This window comes from Capsicum annuum, chromosome 1 (genome assembly GCF_002878395.1).
Source record: "Capsicum annuum cultivar UCD-10X-F1 chromosome 1, UCD10Xv1.1, whole genome shotgun sequence".
Lineage (NCBI taxonomy): Eukaryota > Viridiplantae > Streptophyta > Magnoliopsida > Solanales > Solanaceae > Capsicum > Capsicum annuum.
This window is the reverse complement of record NC_061111.1, coordinates 184263367-184282399: the sequence shown is the minus strand read 5'-3', so window position 1 is coordinate 184282399 and position 19033 is coordinate 184263367. Positions and strand designations below refer to the sequence as shown.

General features: G+C 36.8%; 1 protein-coding gene across 3 annotated transcripts in view; it reads left to right on the top strand.

Moving 5' to 3' along the window:
- Window positions 1–5736: 5736 nt before the first annotated feature.
- Window positions 5737–19033, top strand: part of LOC107842670 (anaphase-promoting complex subunit 7) — a 34330-nt gene continuing 21033 nt past the window's right edge. Inside the window, exons 1-9 of one of the 3 annotated variants that reach the window (XM_016686626.2) lie at window positions 5737–6185; window positions 6917–6985; window positions 7184–7234; window positions 7431–7568; window positions 7664–7726; window positions 7987–8102; window positions 8462–8546; window positions 9560–9619; window positions 13548–13593. In XM_016686626.2, the coding sequence (XP_016542112.1) occupies window positions 6117–6185; window positions 6917–6985; window positions 7184–7234; window positions 7431–7568; window positions 7664–7726; window positions 7987–8102; window positions 8462–8546; window positions 9560–9619; window positions 13548–13593 (697 nt within the window). In that variant the 5' untranslated portion in view covers window positions 5737–6116. The remainder of the gene's footprint in view (window positions 6186–6916; window positions 6986–7183; window positions 7235–7430; window positions 7569–7663; window positions 7727–7986; window positions 8103–8461; window positions 8547–9559; window positions 9620–13547; window positions 13594–19033) is intronic. The other 2 variants (XM_016686631.2, XM_047408102.1) reach the window with 2 other exon arrangements.

Below are 19033 nucleotides of genomic sequence, written 5' to 3'. Positions count from 1 at the left end.
ATAAATAGTTTTAAAAGGAAGTGGCAAATGAACAAGAAGTGGAACACTTCAAAAGGTGAGTTATGTAATTCCAAGCTTGTCCCCAAATAGTTTGTTGGCTGCAGTCTTAACCTGAAAAAAGAGAATTCAAAAAAGCGAGTGGCTACCAAAAGCTACTTTTTAAATGGATCTTGGGCCTATCTCAACCCTAAAAGCTAGCTTATGAGGAAGGATTGCCCAAGATCATATAAAGAGTCCATATTTTCCTCATCCCACTGATGTGGGACTCAATTAATTGCTTCACGCCCAAGGATGGACATCCAGAGCGTGGTCAATTTAATATGGAGCCCAATATTGGTAAATCATAAATTGTGATGGTTCTGGTTTTGATACAATGCTATATGGATCTTGGGCCTAACTCAACCGCAAACATAGCTCATGAAGGGAGGGTTGCCCAATACCATATAAATAATCCAAATTCTCCTAATCCCATGGATGTGGAACTCTTAACAGTACTAAACACTATCTATTCGTGAGGTCGGGAAAGGGTCGGACCATATTGTGTCTATTATATGCAGTCGTACCTTGCATTTCTACACGAGGTTGTTTTTATGGCTTTAACCTGGGAGACAACTCTTACTTTCCACCAAAGCTCCTCTTCTCCCGATAGAAATATTTAAAAAGGGAGAGATTTAAATAAATAAATACATGATGCCTTGGAGAATGGGTTAGACTTACAGTTCATGTACAAAGAACTTATGAAAGTCTTATATCTTTATATAGCTTTGAGTAACACTAATACCAAGTTCTAAATTAGCTGGATGATGAATGGACTAAGCATGGTTCAAGATTAACTGAACAAATCAAAACAATTGCAATATTCTTTAATATAAAAAATCAGATGAGACACTGCATGCTGATTTATGTTGCACTGTTTTTTTCTAAACTGTTTCTTTGATATCCTTGGTTTCGTAGCACAACACTCTTTCCTTTTGGAACTTCTATTTATTCATGGACCTTCCAATGAAAGAGTTGTTATATGGATATAACTGGTGAAAGTGGAATAATTTATTCAGAAATATGATATATGTTGTAATCTACTTCAAACAACATTAGAGTGTTACAGAATTTCCAACGCAGTCATAACAAGAGTTGTCTATTGCACCAATGTTCGATTAGGGATGGTTATTGGAATGGTTTTGAGTCTAAGACATTGATTAGGTGATCATCAATAATTGTATGGCGTTTAAACATCTACAAGCCATGATTAGTCTTTATTGTGGCAGCAGCATATCCCGTATATTCCCACAAAGCAGGGTCTCAGGATTAGACTTTACTATGAGGGGAACATTTTCTTTGGTTGAAGAGGGTGTTCTTAATGTGGTGGAACATAATGCAAGTTAATGGAATAAACATAAAAGTTTTATTTGTCATCTACCTACTATAGTAACAGGCATTAGCATGACAATGGTTGGCACTTTAAGTATCCCTTATCGGAAGAGGGATGGGTAATTGGTCTCCTTATATGGATTAGACAATCCTCCCTTCATGAGTCCAGAAAACTTGTTGGCTGTGAAGCACAATAGCTCTCTTAAATAGCACCTCTGATTCTCACACAACCCCAACAAACCAAACGTCGACACCCGAAAACCAAACTACTCCATCGACTAACCATCAAACCATTCCTTCTCCGCAAAATATTATGGCATCCTCTAACAATCTCTTCTATAAATTGCTTTATGGTATCAGAGCCAGATCTATCCCAAATCTTTGTTCACCGATGTTGGGCCCCCATATTAGATTGTCTACGCTCCAGTTAATGAGGTTTGGGTGTGCGAGAGAGTGTTAAGTATCCCACATCGGAAGAGGCATGGATAATTGGTCTCCTTATATGGATTTGGACAATCCTCCCCTCATGAGCTAGCTTTTGAGACTGAGTTAGGCTCAAGATCCATTCTTTACAGACACCAACATAGGATTTGTCATTGTTACTGTATTCAACAATTATTTATTACATATAGTTGTTCCTATCGACATTGCCCTCACATTGAAGGGTATTGTATTTCTGGAGTTATTTGAATTGAATCATTCTATACACAGTGAACTTCATGATCTTTTCACTGTCGTATGGTTAATAGGTGCTTTTGTTGGAATAATCGATGGATTATATATATTGTTTTCTAAAGAAGTTAAGTTTTGATACCAATTTGAAAAACTGAATTTACATAACTAGATACATATAAGATCTGACTCTGCTTTCTAATACCTATTAAGGGACCTTAATAGCCTTTGGCCCCCATGTTTCAGCTCTCATGTGGGATCGCACAAGTGAATGATATCACTTATGCTTGATACTGAGGATGTTTAAATGGTTGTATGGACATACTAGGAGAGATAGGATTAGGAATGGGGATTTTCAGAACAAAGTGGGAGCGGTCTCCGTGGTAGACAAGGTGACGAAGGGAGATTGAGATGGTCTAGACATGTAAAGAAGAGATGTACGGATGCTTGGATATAGTGGGACTATAAGACGCAGGATAGGCCAAAAAACTATTAGAGAGAGAAGATTAGACAGATAAAGACACATCTTTAGCTTATCGTGGACATGTTCTTTGATAGGAGGCTATGGAGGTCGCGAATAAGGGTAGAAGGTTGGTAGGTAGTTGAGTGTTGTCTCAGTATTAGCCTATTCATGTAGTCTTTGGCTTGGTGGTAGTTTAGAGCACCGTGTCTGTCATAGTATTAGCCTTTTCATGTAGTTTTTGGCTTTTGGTATCTGAAATCATTTGTTGTTTACTATGTTTAGGTGATCACACCTTGTTGTTGATGTTATATTTCCTTACATATATGCTGCAAACTGCTTTGCTATTAGTTGTTATGTTTCTCTTAACTATCGTTCTTTTTTTCCTTTTACTTTCTGCTTTGATTTGCTTCACTTGAGCTGAGAGCCTTTCGAAAATAACCTTTTTAGACCCAAGAGGTTGTGGTAAAGTTTGCATACATTCTATCCCCCTAGAACTCACTTTATGGGATTTCACTAGGTATATTGTGTTAGAATATGAGTAGAAGAAGGAATAACATACAAAATTCTACTTGAAAAAGGACTGTAATGTAGTTTCCTATGTGGAAAAGAATTGTAATGTAGTGTCCTACTTGGAAAAGGATTGGAATGTGGTGTCTAATAATGAGATCTCAATACAATAATGTAGTTACAATAATTCAATAATATTATTCTCCTATATTTCTCATGTCGTATCAGAGCCTCTATGATCTTGGTAGAGAATCACAGAGCTCCTCTGTCGGTAGCGGCTATAACCTATTTATACTACCCATTTGACCAATGATCATGTTAGCAAAAAACTGGACCATTGTGCTTCTTTTCGGTGACTATTTTCTTATATCTGGTATGTAGCTTTCTTTCATATCTGATTTGTGTAGCACCATGCATCTATTCATACTAATATTAATTTGCTTAATGCCATGCATTTTTTCAAACTACTTTCTCATATTTGAGGTGCTTGCATAGCACCGTGCATCTTTTCGGTGACTTTTTAGAGCTGATTTGGTAGTTTCGTGCGTCTTTCTAGTGACTCCTCAGATCTGATTTGTATAGAGTTGTGCCATCATTCCGACCCTACCCATATAATTTCTCTTTTTCAGTAGGGCTGTGTCGTCATTCCGACCTAAACTCATATAATTTCTCTTTTGTATGGTCATGCTATCATTTTGACCCTACCCATATTTCAGTATAGTTGTGTCGTCATTCCGACCCGACCCATATAATTTCTCTTTTCCAGTAGGGTCGTGATGTCATTTTGACCCTATCCATATAATTTCTCTTTTTCAGTAAGCATCTTTATGACCCTACCGATATAGTATCTCTTTTCCAGTAGAGTCGTGCCATCATTCCGACTCTACCCAATATAATATTTCTCAAATTTATCCACTTTTCAGTCGTCAAATCTAATAATCCAATGCGTTAGCATGTTTCAGCTAGTTTTTCGATGACTTTCTTGTTCAAGATCTACTAATATCTTGATTTTGAGATGACCCATGTATACTATATCAATTTCTGCCAATTTTCCAGCGACAAATCGACTTTTTGGCGATGTTTACTATATTTTACTAACTACTTTTTAGTTTGTTCTTTTTCCACTGTGATCGCCTAGATGTCCCTAACAATCCTTACCAGTTTCTTACGAATATCTTCATCAAGTCCCTCACAAATCCTCGTATTAATTACATCCATGACAAGCGTAGTACATATGACTTGTATGCACTAGCTTAAGGGGGAGTCTTAGAATATGAGTAGGAGAAGGAATAACATGTAGAATTCTACTTGAAAAAGCATTGTAATGTAGTGTTTATAAATAGGGTCTTAGTGTAATAATGTAGTTACAACAGTTCAATAATATTTTTCTCCTATATTGCTAATAATGTTTTTGTTGATGCTCCATAATGCATCTGCTGCTACCCGTGCTGGAAATTAGGAACCCAAAGAAAACGTGCTAAACTATCTCCGCAATGTTGTGGGTTTAGGAGACAGTTAGAGAGCGAAGGAACTCGTCTAAATATTCAGCAATGCCTCTGCCAAATGATGGCAGCCTACTGGCACTAGCAAGTATTTAACACCACTTTTATTAATATCTCGATGGTCTGTTACCTAAAGATTAACAATAATAATGAAAAGGGCACGAAGGATATGATTGAGGTTATAGTTTCTCGCCAAAAAAGGAATTTCTCAAAAAGAAAAGATTGAGGTTGCATTAAGCAGTTCAGGCAATCTAAGGCTGGATATAAGGACTATGGATCTGCCATATATGTGCAAGAGACGAAGAAAGAATGTAATGAACATGGGTGGCTGTAGTTGCTGATTGTATAATTGAGAGAGAATAAAATTGATTAAGAAACCTCTTCCCGCTGCTCCTTCCCTTTATAAAGAGCAGTAAAGGCCAAAATCAATAGGAAAAATGGTATAATTTTGTGATTTCAACTTTTATATATATTAACTTTCTGATGTCTGATCTTTTGTCGAATTAGCAAAGGTGACTGTGTCTGATGCAAACTGCTCTCTATACATAAAAATAAATACTAATTAATAGTTTATCCAAATATATAATTAAAAATACACCTCCTAACATGTCATGGTAGTAAAGGTTTGGCGGTAGCAGTTAGGGCTAGGCCGAAGAAATACTTGAGAGAGGTGATCGGGTGGGACATGGAGCAATTACAACTCACTGAGGACATGACCCTAGATAAGAAGATCTGGAGGATGCGGATTTGGATAGAAGACTAGTATCAGTTTGAGTCGTTGGGGTAGGGCATTACTTGGTAGATGTATTAATCTTGCTAGGACACTTTGTTGCATGCTTTATTATGAATTTGTTTACCATTCTTTGTTTATTATTCCTTGTGGGTAGCGTATTTATGTCTTGACTTCTTGTTTCATGCTTTATTAAGTATTTGTTTATTATTCCTTATCTTGAGACGAGGGCCAATCAGAAACAGCCTTTCTACTTCTTTTGAAGTAGTGGTATGGACTGCATACATCTTATCCCTAGATACCACTATGATGTATCCCTAGATACCACTATGTGGGAATAGACTGAGTTTGTTACTGTTGTATTAGTAATGCCATCTTCTACCTGCATAAAATAAAAAGTAGGTTCCCTCATAACTTATAACTTAAACATGGATTAGTTATGCGGAAAAGGTAAACATGAACCAAACATTGTATTAACGATGTTATGTTATAAATGAAAAGAGAAAATCAATCAAAACATTGTATAACTTATACTAGATTCTGAGTGGAGATTATTTTTGTCCATTTTTATAACCTTACAAAAATTGTATAAAGTTATGCTAGTTTTAATACATGGATAACTCCTCTCTGACCAACAACCAAACAACCCAGTAGTGTTGTAGTAATAAACTCTAGCATTATTCAAGAAAATTTTCTTCAGAATCTGCAGCCAAAAGGAAGTGTGATATTTTGAGTCCTCCAATTTCCCTCGATAGATCTTTCTCTAAATCTCCAAATCACTTTCCTAGTAGGACCTTGTTACTCTTCACACACTCTCACTTTCAGACTGCATAGGCGCGCTCCTCTCTCTCTCTCTCTCTCTCTTCTTCACGAAATGGACGTCCCGAAAGACTACATGACCACTCTATTGGATCATGGCTTGTTCGCTTCTGCTCAAATGCTCGTAATTTCCTATAACCTCCTTAGGGTTTTACTGAATAGAATTTACTGCGTAAATTATCCTTATTCTCTTTGGTGTTCGAATTTCACTGCTGCTCAAATGTTCGTAATTTACTGCTATAATTTCAGTGTTTTAATTTGCTGTGGAGCGATGATCATCATTTTGTTTCTTTGGTGATTGAAATTTATTGTTTTTGATATCTGTTACCATTTATTGTCTTTTGTGTTTCTGCATTATTTCATTGTTGTTACTGTTTTCTTTTTCTCGATGCCCTCTATTGCCTTTTTTTTAAAAATTAATTGACCTGTTTTTTCTGCTGTTATATTTACTTTTCAAAACTACTTTGATTTGCTGCACTTGAGGCGAGGGTCTTTCGGAAACAGCCTCTTTACGTCCACGAGGTAGGGATAAGGTCTGCCGTCCAGACCCCACTAGTGGGATTACGCAGGGTGTGTTATTGTTGTTGTTCTTGTTGGTGGTGCTGGTTGAAATTTACCCCTGCTCAAATGCCAGTAACTTACTGACGTTGAAGTCTTACTTTTATTGTCTAAGCTATCCTTGTCTTGGTTTTGTTTCTTTGGTGATTGAAATGTATATCTGCTCATATGTTAATTTTACGAGCCAATACCTATTTCAATTTCACCATTTTAGGTAACAATCATGCTTATAATTTATAGATGTAATTTATTGCGTAAGTAAACTTGATTCTGTTTTCTTTGGTGATTGCAATCTAGGGATGTTTTCTTGTTTCATCGTCTTCCATAAGTCTTGAAACAAGTCCGCACCTCAAGGCTGAGAATTTGGTTTGTTTCTCTTCTCTCTATCTATTCATCTTTAGAACAGATTTGGAAATTAAAATTAGTGGAGATGTTATGTTCAGCTAGACCATGATTTTTTATGTTTGTGATTGATTTGTTGATTCGTCCTGAATAGAGCAGAATGGATACAAAAGAGCGAACACTGACTAGTTGATTCGTTTGTCACTGTAATTTGTTATTCAGGTGCTTCTTGGAGATGCTTTATTTCGAGAGAAAGAGTACAGGAGAGCTATTGTAAGATAAATTGGTTTAATATAGATGAAAAAAAATGTTTTATATTGGTGTTATATATAGTTATGCCATATCAGATTTATATTGTTTGTGCATGTTTCTATGATTTAGTTATTAATAATGGGCACATTTTTATATGTATGGTATTAAGATTGATTAGGTAGTGTCAGTTAAACTGTTTGGTTTACTAATGTGCCAGCACACATACAAGCAAGCATTGCACTGCCACAGACTAACTCCTAAGCAAAATGCATCAGCAGTTAGAAGTTCACTGTCTGCATCAACCAGGTCATCATCGCCAAATTCTTTCAACATTTCAACGATTAATGAGAATGAGGTATCTTGTGCTTATAACTTATTGTTGGAAATGCTGACTCACCACGGCATTACTGAGGGTCTTTTGCTCCTTTTGTTTTTTCATCTTCATAATAGGTGAAGTTCAAAATTGCATCATCGCATTGTGCACTCAATGAGAATAGGGCAGCTCTTCTCGAGGTTAGTCATCTTTATGACTCTATGTCTCCATCTGGTGTGGACAGTTTTAGAATGTTGGGTAACTGCCAATTTGTGATGAAAAACCCAGAAAAGAAATTTGTTCTTTTCTTGGTAATTTTTAAATGTTGCTAGGTAATTTTGTAATATTGTTTCTCTGTATAGCTGAATAGTGAATATAGACATTTAACTCCACTTTTATGTATAACATCTGGCTTGGAGAAAATTCTCATTCCAAGTCTTTTTTCTGTATGATGTCACAGATGGAGGGAGTCCCAAGCAAAGCAAGAAATTTGCAGATGAATCTCATGATGGGAAAACTGTACCGAAATTCAAGACATACTCGTGCAGCCATTACGTCCTATAAAGAGTGCTTAAGGTCTTGTCTTTTCATTTTCTAGAAAAAATATTTGCCTGTGATTGTGTAATTGCATTTTCTTATTTTTTTCCCCTACTCTGGCTGTTTTTCTTAGTTCCTCGCATTCTGAATTTTTAGTCTTTGACATTTTATGTAAAGAAAAGAATACACTGAACATTTTGTGTTGCTCTTCTCTTTGTAGTAATTTTACTTTTAGCCGTCTTACTCCTTCTTGCTTCTGTCCTTGTTCAGTACTCTTACCATTTTATAGAAACATGCAGAAGGGGTGAGCAATATGAACTGTCACAAGTTATCGGTTGCATTAGTTAGTCATCTCAGTCTTATCCATCTTACTGGTATTGCTTTTCTGTTATTCACAGGCATTGCCCTTGCATCATTGAGGCCATCATTGCTTTGGCAGAATTGGGTGTTGCAGCTAAGGATATTATTTCATTGTTTCCACAGGTTTGTATTACCAGTTCTTTTCAGTATTTATATCTTCACTATCCTCTCCATAAAGAGATGTTAGTTAAAACTTTGCTTATAAACATTAGACAGTGTTATCATTAAGGCTTGGTCATAACCCCCCCCGTATCCAAATCCAAATGCGTAAGTGATTAGTATTCATCCTTTTTTCCCATCCTCTAATTTTAGCTTCAAATATGAAGATTCAAATATTAGGTTTTCCCATGCGGTTGACAGTGCTATAGGTTGTGGTGTCACTTGGTTAAATTAGTGAATGGAGAAACAAAAGTCTCTTTTTTGATCGTAACTTTCTTTTAATGTAGTTGTCATAACATCAAGGGTCTCAAATGCTAAATTGAACAACCATTACAGCCAGGAGTCGTCTACACATCTTTGCTATGCCATGCCCCTGCTGCAGAGTGTTATGAACAATTACTTTTGTGCTTTAGTTGAATAGGGGATGATCTTCTGATAAAATAGGAACACCTTTTACGGCTACTTTGGAAGAAAAGTAGGGTTCAGTTGTATTTAAGGGAATATTACATTTAGAACCTGAGTGTTAGATCATTTCTTATATCCCCCAAACCCACATCCATAGTGTCTAGAATTAAAATAACTTTGGTGCAGCTTCGAAGATGCATACGAGGAGCCTAGAATGGTAGAAATCATCATTTATTACAACAGGAATAAACCTCTGTTTTTTGGTCTTGTTTTGGACCGGTTGAGGAACCTGACTTGGAGGGTTTAACCCCTCTGCTTTTGCTTCACCTCCTCTCTTGTTAACTGTCCGAGGAGGAGGAAAACACTTGTAGCCCTCCATTTTTGTTTTCACCTCTCCAAACCCCGCGGAGTTTCTCTTGCCAGAGTCATAACCCTGGTGAGCTAGTGATAAATAGTAACATGAATGATGTACTGCTTCTTTATCTTGCTTGAAAATGTCATTTCATGAGTGTAATTAATAAGATGGACTTCAGCAATAATAGTACGCCATTTTACTTTTGATATCATTGCAGACCCCAACTCGAGGTGCAAGGTCTACTTTTGATCATTTTGATTCAAGTCGCTGGTTACAGGTGAGTGAACAATTGATATGGTTTAGCTTGCTTTAACTAAATAGACTGAGCTGTCTTTGTTAATCTGATTTTATTTTTATTCACTTTTATTTTTGAGAGAAGTATAAATTACCCCCCGAAGTTGTCACATTTTATTCATGGTGCACCTGAACTTTGAGTCGTCTTAAGTACCCCCAAACTTGTTGTTTTAGTACGTCGCGTGAACCCTTTTTGGCCTACGTGGTAAAATGTGTAATTTCAAACTCCATCACGCGCGTGATTGAGTTAATTTTCTGCCAAATCAGCAATAAAAAACGATAAAGCCTTATTATTCTTTAATTTTTTCAAAAACTTCAAAGCCTCTTCTCTTTTCTCTTCCTATTTATTATCCCTCTTCCTCCATCACTTTCAAAATGTGTAAAAAAAAAAAATTTTCTTTCAATCGCTTCTATTTTACCTACTTAAATTAGGGGTGTGCATCGATTGTTTCGGTTCAATTTTTATATTATCGGTTCAGCTTATCAGTTTTCGATTTTTAAATATGCTAAATCAATACCCAAACCAATAAGATATTTTCTTATCGATTTTCGGTTTATCGATTTTTAGTCCTTAACGATTTGATTTTCGATTTAACCGATAAGAACATACTCATAAAATAGAAAAAGTAGTAACTAACATTAAAAGAAACTGAATCTTAGTTGCAACTAAAATCCTACTTATATATTTATATGTATATGGGGTGTAAAATAATAATTTAGGATAATCTCATTGGATTATCGGTTTACCCAATAACTCAATAAGAAAAATCGAAACCGAATCAATAACCCAATAATTTTTTTTTATAAAATCATTAAAAAATCGTTAACCCAATAACGAAGAATCAATAACATTTTTATCGGTTTGATTTTTGTACACCACTAACTTAAATTGTAATTTCTAACTCCATTAGTTATAATAGAAAACGTTTTTGTGCATGTGAGTCTCCCCAAAATCCTAATCGAAACAGTAATCAGAAATTACTATGAAACACTAATCGGAAAAAACAATTCCATATTTTTAACACAAAAAAAACATAATTTTTTTAGATAATAACTTACTTGATCGACGAAAATTCAACCTTTCACTATTTTGGAGTAGAGGAAAACTCGAAAATACAAATTTTTTAAGAGAAAGGATAATTAAGGGTAGAAGTGGGTTATTTTTTGATATAGGATAAATATGAGGGAAGTGGATGGTATTTATCCACGTGGACAGACACATAAGCTGTTGTTTCCACGTGTACACGCGTGTTTTACACATTGTGGTCTGTGGGCCAAAAAAGCTCACGTGATGTACTAAAACAACAAGTTCGGGGGTACTTAAGACAACTCAAAGTTAAGAAGGTGTACCATGAATAAAACGAGACAACTTCAGGGGGTAATTGATACTTCTCTCTTTATTTTTTTCAGTCAAAGGTAACTAATTTTAGTCTTTACTTCTGTGCTGCATTTTTTGTTTTGACTAAATTATATTTGGATTTCCTCACATGATTTCAGTATTCACCCACTGACACCTTGTTATTTGGTTGTTCAGTTTCATGAATGTAGAATTCTTGTTTTATTCTTACCAATCCCATTGCTAGTTACTTTCTCGTGGTGCCAGTGTTCGTGGAGGGACACTAGAGTAGTTCGTTTTGTTTCCCAAATTACATAACCAAAGGTAAACCTGACCAGGTTGTTTTTGAGGGAACTAATGAGGATCTTAGTTTTTTATATCTCGTGTTTGCTATGAGAGGTCAAAACCCACTTCTAAGGTGAGTAGGCAGAACTTTATATAGGAGAATGACATGGGAAATCACGAATGTGCTATCTTACAAAATATTTTGACTCAATGAATGCGATACCATTCCGATGTGAATTATCTTAGAAGATATCCTTACAGTACTTACGCATGAGTTGATATACAGGTGGTGCCAAACTTTCTTGGGTGGCAACACATGAAAGCCATAAAATAGGTTCTATATGTGGTAAAAGATGAGCTACTTCTTTTTTTTTTTTTTTTATAACTGTGGTGTCCGGACCAGCTTGCGCTCATCTTGACTAATTCCATGTTATATCTGCCACCTCCCACCAGTAACAAGTACCAGGTAACTATGTCCACGAAGGCTAGAACAGATGGAAAGAAATCACCTAGTGTTCGTCTCCATTGGGAGTGGAACAAATCTTGTAAATCAGGATTTAAATTCCAGTAGATTAAAAAAAATACTATTCTTTCCGTTTCAATTTATGTGAACCTATTTGACTGATTACAGAGTAAGAAAATAAAGAGACTTTTGAAACTTGTGGTCTTAAACAATAAACATGCCGTATCATTTGGGTGGCTATAGAAGTTTGTCATTAAGGTAAAATGGGAAGGTTAAGTTAAATTGTTTCTAACTTTTAGAAATAGGTCATTCTTTTTGAAATAGATTAAAAAGGAAATCGGGTCACATAAATTGGGATGGAGAGAGTTTGTGATTTATTCTCATCTGCCTAAGCCTTGGTGGATAGTTACCCAGTATGTGCGTTGGTAGAAGGTAGCAGGTATCCCGTGAAATAATCGATATGGACACCACCGTTGTCCAAAAAATAAAAGGAAAAAAAATGCTAGTTGAGTTGGATATGAAATTATTTGTGTACAATTGAAAAGCTTCCAATCAATGTGTGATCCAAGAAAGTATTGTGCTTGAGATGTTCAAACTTTGCATATCTCCATGTATTGGCAAGATGTACATAGAACACTACAACAGAAAGTTAGAGACAACAGGTGTTTACTTCAACCAAAATACTCTTATGTCTAAAAATGATATATTTGATTAAGAAATGGTCAGCACACAAAAATTAACAACTGATTAGGTGACTATTTTACACCAATTATGCATAGAAATAGTCAGATATCAAATAAAAGAATTATTCCCTCCGTTTCAATTTGTTCATCTTACTTTATTTTTTAGTCCGTCTCAAAAAAAATTGCCTCTTTCCTTTTCCGATAACTCTTTAATTCTAACTTTGCACATGTTTAAGACCACAAGAATAAAGAATGTTTTGGTACACCCTACATATCTTTAGTTTAAGACTACAAGCTTCAAAAGTCTTTTTTACTTTCTTAAACTTTGTTACAAACAAATTGAAACGGTGGGAGTAACTATAATTGGAAAGTTTAAGGAAAATAACCAGTTTTCAGTTAGGGAGTACATGGACTTATGCTGAGGGATGGTTTGGGGTAGGCAAGAAATAGGACACAACAACAACAACAACAACAAACTCAGTGTATTCCCACCTAGTGGGGTCTGGGGGGGTAAGATGTACGCAGTCCATACCTCTACCTCTGATGAAGTAGAAAGGCTGTTTCCGATAGACCCCCGGCTCAAGACACGAGATACCACACAAACACATAGTAAAGCACAGAAGCAGATTACATATCATAAATACGGCACCCATAAGTAATATAAAACAGAGAAAGCAAAGGAAAGCACACAGATTCGTAATAAAACATGGAACACGGAAGACGGAATCATAACAGGAATAAAACCCCCTCCAAGTAATTCCCTACACTAGCGACCCAAACTGGCCCTAATCCTCTGCCGAAATTCGCGCCCTCCAGACCTTCCTATCTAGGGTCATGTCCTCGGTAGGCAAGAAATAGGAAAAGATGTAAAAGTCTGAGATCCCTTATTCTGTTGGCTTTGGTTTCCATTTCCTTATCATATTGATACCAACTTGGTTCGAATTCCTCGTGGTTTGCATACATCCTTCAGTATTGAACTAGTCAACTATTTGTGCCAACTTCTCATGAACCTAAATAGGTATAAATGTGTAAGATCTAGTCGGAAGCATACCTGCAAATGTTTATTCTATTCCAGTCTTTTTAAGTATTAAATTTTATTTATGATGTATATCTAATGTTCAGTTACTCTCCTTCTCTTGTGCAGCGTTATGTTGAAGCTCAATGTTGTATTGCTTCAAATGATTATAAAGGTGACACACTTCTACTAATTTGGAATTTGCCAGTTTGACTATTTTAGCTTATTGTTGCATTCTTTTTGTGTCCTTTGATGCTATTTCTTTTGATTCCCTTGGTTTGACCTGATGAAGATGCCATTTGAAAATTTTATCCAGTTTTGCCTTCTAATTTTCTTGACTATACACCGGAAAGAAGTGAGATATTGTTTTCCTAACATGTCTCAAAAGGATTTTCAGCTCTGGAAAATGACTTTCACTTTTCATGGTGAAATTTCGTTGGATCTTTTTCTTCCTTATTTTTCAATAGAGAAGTTATAGTACATGAAAAAAGAAGAATGGTTTATCTGCATGTAAATGAAATGTCCAAAAGCTAAAACAAGCCGATTCAAAAGTGCTGTGTTGACAATAGTAATGCATCGGTAATAACAACAATAAAGTAGTTTCATTAGGTAGTACTCCCTTTGTTCCAAATTATGCATCCTTTATATTAACTTGTCCCATCACTATCTACTTTTATAGGCGGAGCAGTTCTCTCTACTCTTTAGTACTTGTGAATTGAAAGAGAAATAAGAGAAAAACTTGGCTTGATTATTCCCTTAAGCTATTGGGTTTAAATAGCTAAATTTACATATCCTAAAAAAAGAAAGGAAACCAGTACAAATTAAAACCTAATCAATACAAATCAATACCTAATCATTACGTAATTATAATCAGATATTTACATATATGCTATAGAATATTCATAAGATTCTAACACTTCCCCTCAAGCTGGTGCATACAAATTATATGTACCAAGCTTGTTACATAATTAACTCGTTCTGAGACCGGCTAGGGACTTGGGTGAATATGTCCGCAAGTTGATCACTTTATTGTACAAACCTTGTGACGATGTCTCCCGAGAGTAACTTTTCTTTGACAAAATGACAGTCAATCTCTATATGTTTGGTCCTATCGTGAAACACTAGATTCAATGCAATGTGTAGTGCAACTTCATTATCGCATACAAGTTCCATTGCTTTAGTATCTCCAAATTTCAACTTCTTCAGTAGTTGCTTGATCCATAAATTCACATGGTGCCATTGTCGTAGCCTGATATTCTTCTTCTACACTAGATCTAGCAATCACATTTTGTTTTTTATTTTTCCAAGACACCAAATTTCCCCCAACTAGAACACAATATCTAGAATTGGATTGTCTATCAGAGGGTGACCCTACATAATCTGCATTTGAATATCCAACAGTTCTCATGTCCTCGGTCTTCGTAAAGTAGTCCTTTCCATAGAGTAGATTTTATATATCGAAGAATGCGAATAACTGCATTCGAATTCAAATAGTGACTTACAACACTAATCGGGAAGGTAATGTCAGGTTGAGTCATAGTCAGATAATTTAAATTTCCTACCAGCCTTCGATATCTTCTAGGATCACTAAGAGGCTCCCTTGGTAGGAGCTTAACATTTGAATCCATCGGAGAATCAATAGGCCTACAATTTGTCATCCCTATCTCCTCAAGAATACCAAGTGCATACCTCCTCTATTAAATAGCAATTCTTGACGTGAATTGGGCAAACACAATGCCCAAGAAGTGCTTCAATCAATCAAGATCCTTAGTATAGAAGCTCTAGAAAAGGTGATGTTTCAATTTGGTTTTCCCTCATCATCATTACCTATGATAACTATGTCATCAACGTACACCACTAAATACATGCGCAAAGCTGGAGCAGAGGGATAATAAAACACAAAATGATCAACTTCACTTCATACCATGCCAAACTCCTGACTAACCATGCTAAACTTCCCAAATCATGCTCAAGGCGACTGCTTCAGGCCATAGAGTGCTCGTCGTAGTTTGCACGCCATGTTACTGGACTCCCCCGAGCAACAAAGCCACGTGGTTACTCCATATATACCTCATCTTCGAGATCTCCATGAAGAAAGATATTTTTAGTATCTAACTGGTAGAGAAGCCAATGGCGAACACTAGCCTTGATAAAAAGAGGCGATTTGAAGCAATCTTAGCCACAGAGAGAAGGTATCACTATAGTCTAGACTAGAAATTTGTGTATAACCCTTGTCCACTAGTCGAGCCTTTAGGCGATCAATCTGTCCATTGGGGCCAACCTTTACTGCATATACCTAACGACAACCAACTGTAGACTTACAGGTAGAGCAACAAGTTTCTAAGTACCACTAGAGTGTAAGATAGACATTTCTTCATTCATAGCTTGTTGCCAGCCTGGATGAGAAAGAGCTTCTCCTGTACTCTTAGGAGTAGACACAGATGATAGTAATGATACAAAGGCATAATGGGTCGGTGAAAAACGATGATATTTCAAACAAGCATAGATAGGATGAGGGTTACAAGTAGAACAATTACTTTTCGAGTAGCGATGGAAGGAGATTGTGTAGATAAGTCCTTAACAAGCAAGGATTCTGGTGGCGGGTGTGAATCATCTGGACGTGGACGACGATGATAAGTCAATAACGGTGGAGGTATAGTGGTGGAAGATGGGGTTGTAAAAAGGCGATGTTGGAGGATAGACTATGGTGGGATCCCAAAAAGATGGAACTGGTAGAACCTCAGAAATGCCTAACTGGTCAGTAGGAGAGGATGTTAAGTAAGCTTGGCCTTCAGAGAAAGTAACATTAGCGGACATAAGGTATCATTGGAGGTGAGGTCAGAAGCATCGATATGCCCTTTGTACCCTTGAATAATCAAGAAAGACACATTTAAAAGCATGAGAGACGGATTTGTTGTTTCCTGGAGTATGGAGTAAGGATATGGACAAAGCATGTACTCCCAAAGTCGCGTGGTATCTGTTGTTGGCGGGAGGTAGCAGGCATCCCATGAAATTAGTCGAGGTGCGCGTAAGTTGGCCCGAACACCACGGGTATAAAAAAGAAGACGTGGTGGAAAAGAAAACAAACTTGACTTGGGAAACAAAACAAAGTGTGAAACTTGGTTTTGAATAGCAGAGGAAGGCATACAATTAATCAGATAACAAGGGGAGGGCCGTAGACCCCCCCCCCCCCCCCCGCCACACACACACACAAAAAAAAAAATGCAATGGAAATTTGCTTAGTACAAGAAGGGTGTGTGCAAATTCAACAATTTAAGGATTTAGCCAAATGACTAATTGGAAGAAGGCTAAGGGACAGCTAGGGACAAAAAGAATATTATTTAGGGGTCGTTTGGTGTGAGATATAAGGGATAAATAGTCCCGAGATAAAATGAAGGATTATTTTATCCCATGTTTGGTTGGGGGTATTAGTTAGTATCGGATTATTTATCCTAACATTTACACCATAGCGTGGGATAAGTTATCCCATATACATGATGCGATAACTAATCCCAGGTAATCCTGGGAAAACTAATCCCGGGATAACTCTTTCCGAACCAAACAACCCCTTAGACTCAAGGGATTGGCTTGGCCAACTCCAATTGCTCTAGTCTGAGAACCATAGCTAGCCTTACAATGGGAAGGGATCGAGAGTAAATAATATTAGTCAATAAAAATTTGTTGCCAGAAATGTGGTCAAAAGCACCCAAGACCATGACCCGAGGTCCAAGTGTGGTGGACTATGGATACAAGCAACAAGATTACCAGTCTGAGCAGCAGGAGCTATTGATGGAGATGTCTGCTTACTCGCTTGATATTGAAAAAAGTCATTGTATTCTACTTCAGATAAATAGAAAAGTTGATTTGTTGAATTACCAGTGGGTTCAATCTGAGCAACATGAGCATTCTTTGGTTTACAACGGAGAGTAGCGCACATTACAGGTATGACCCAACTTGTTACAATAGCTACACATTGGTCGAGATTTTCTAGAGCGACCTCTACATCAATTTCTAGTTTGAGATGCTAGAACAGAGGGCTCTGCGGGTATCATCGGATGACTAGGCGACATATGTGGTGCAACCAGTCACAACAATCGAGCGAATAGGTCATCCGTAGCAGGAAAAGTGGGGCTAGCCAAAATTTGATCTCAGACCGAGTCAAGATCAGATGGAAGTCCAGCAAGTGTAACAACTAAAAACATCTTCGCACGTTGCTCCGATTGTTTTTCAACACTTGGAGTAGCTGGCATTAACTCAATGAACTCTTGCATAACCATCTGAACCTGTCCAAGATAGGTAGACATATCCGAATCCTGTCTTTTAAGATTAGTCAACCAAGAGATAACATTATAAAAATGAGAGATGTCATTTGTGTATAATCCACAAGCCTTTTTCCCAAACCAAGAAGCAGGTCTGGAATGGTCAGAACAACGACATCAACTTTGAATCAATAGATTTCCATAATAGACTGCACAATTAAGCATCAATTTTCTTCCGTTACCCTTCACTTTTTCATCAACATCCTTAGCCTGTTTAACCAAGTTGTCCCGAACCCATTGTCCCTTGCACCATAGTTGAACAGAGGAAGACCAAGATAAGTAGGTTGCACTACCTATCAAGGGTTCAGTGGAAACCACAGGTTTAGAAAATAAATATAAACTGAGGGACATAATGTAGATGTTACCGCATCTGGAATTCTGCAATTTGCAAGAAGCTGGAAGCAAACAGTTGCCAGAATCTGGAAAACAGAAACAGTCGCTGGAAAAATCAGATCTGGAGGGACTCTGAATACAGAAACAGTCGCTGAAAAAATCAGATCTGACCACCAGAAACAGGTTGAAATCAAGTGCATCCAGTGTCCAGATGTTCGGAATTGAGGGGCGACCTTGTGGGAAAAGAATCTCGCCAGAAAACAAATCGGAAGATGGTTCACACGCTGGCGCATGAGACAATAGTTCCCAGAATCTGACAGCTCCGATCGGCGCATGAGAGAGTGTGGACTGGCTAGTGGTGGCGAAGCTTACTGGGTTATGCTTGCGCCGCTGGTTCTGGTCTTGTGGTGGTGTTGGTTTGATCACAACACATCCAAAAATCGAGATCTTTTTGGACATCCCAAGAAAAATAGACCCAAAAAAATGAGTTTGAAATTTCTCTTCCAATGTTGCAGACCTTAACCAGGCCGTGATACCATGTGCATTGGAAGATAAATAAGAGAAAAACTCCGCTTGATTATTCCCTCAAGCTGTTGAGTTTAAATAGCTAAGTTTACATGTCCTAAAAATGGAAAGGAAATCAGTACAAATTTAAAACCTAATTATAATTAGCATAAATCTAGCTACCTGCTATATTTACTTTTATGCTATAGAATATTCACAAGATTCTAACACTTCTAAATTCTCTTCTTTTAATAAAGGCAGTATGGAACTTGTAGTATGTTGAAAAACTTCCTAACTTTTGAAATGTTACAATTAGAAAATTTCAATTCTTAATTAATAGCGAAGGAATGTTAAGATTACCTGTTAATTTGTAAAACAATAATATATATATGTATATATATCATTAAAAGTTGTTGGGTTTAGTCAAATTAGTTGGACTCTTGCATTACTTTCCTACTT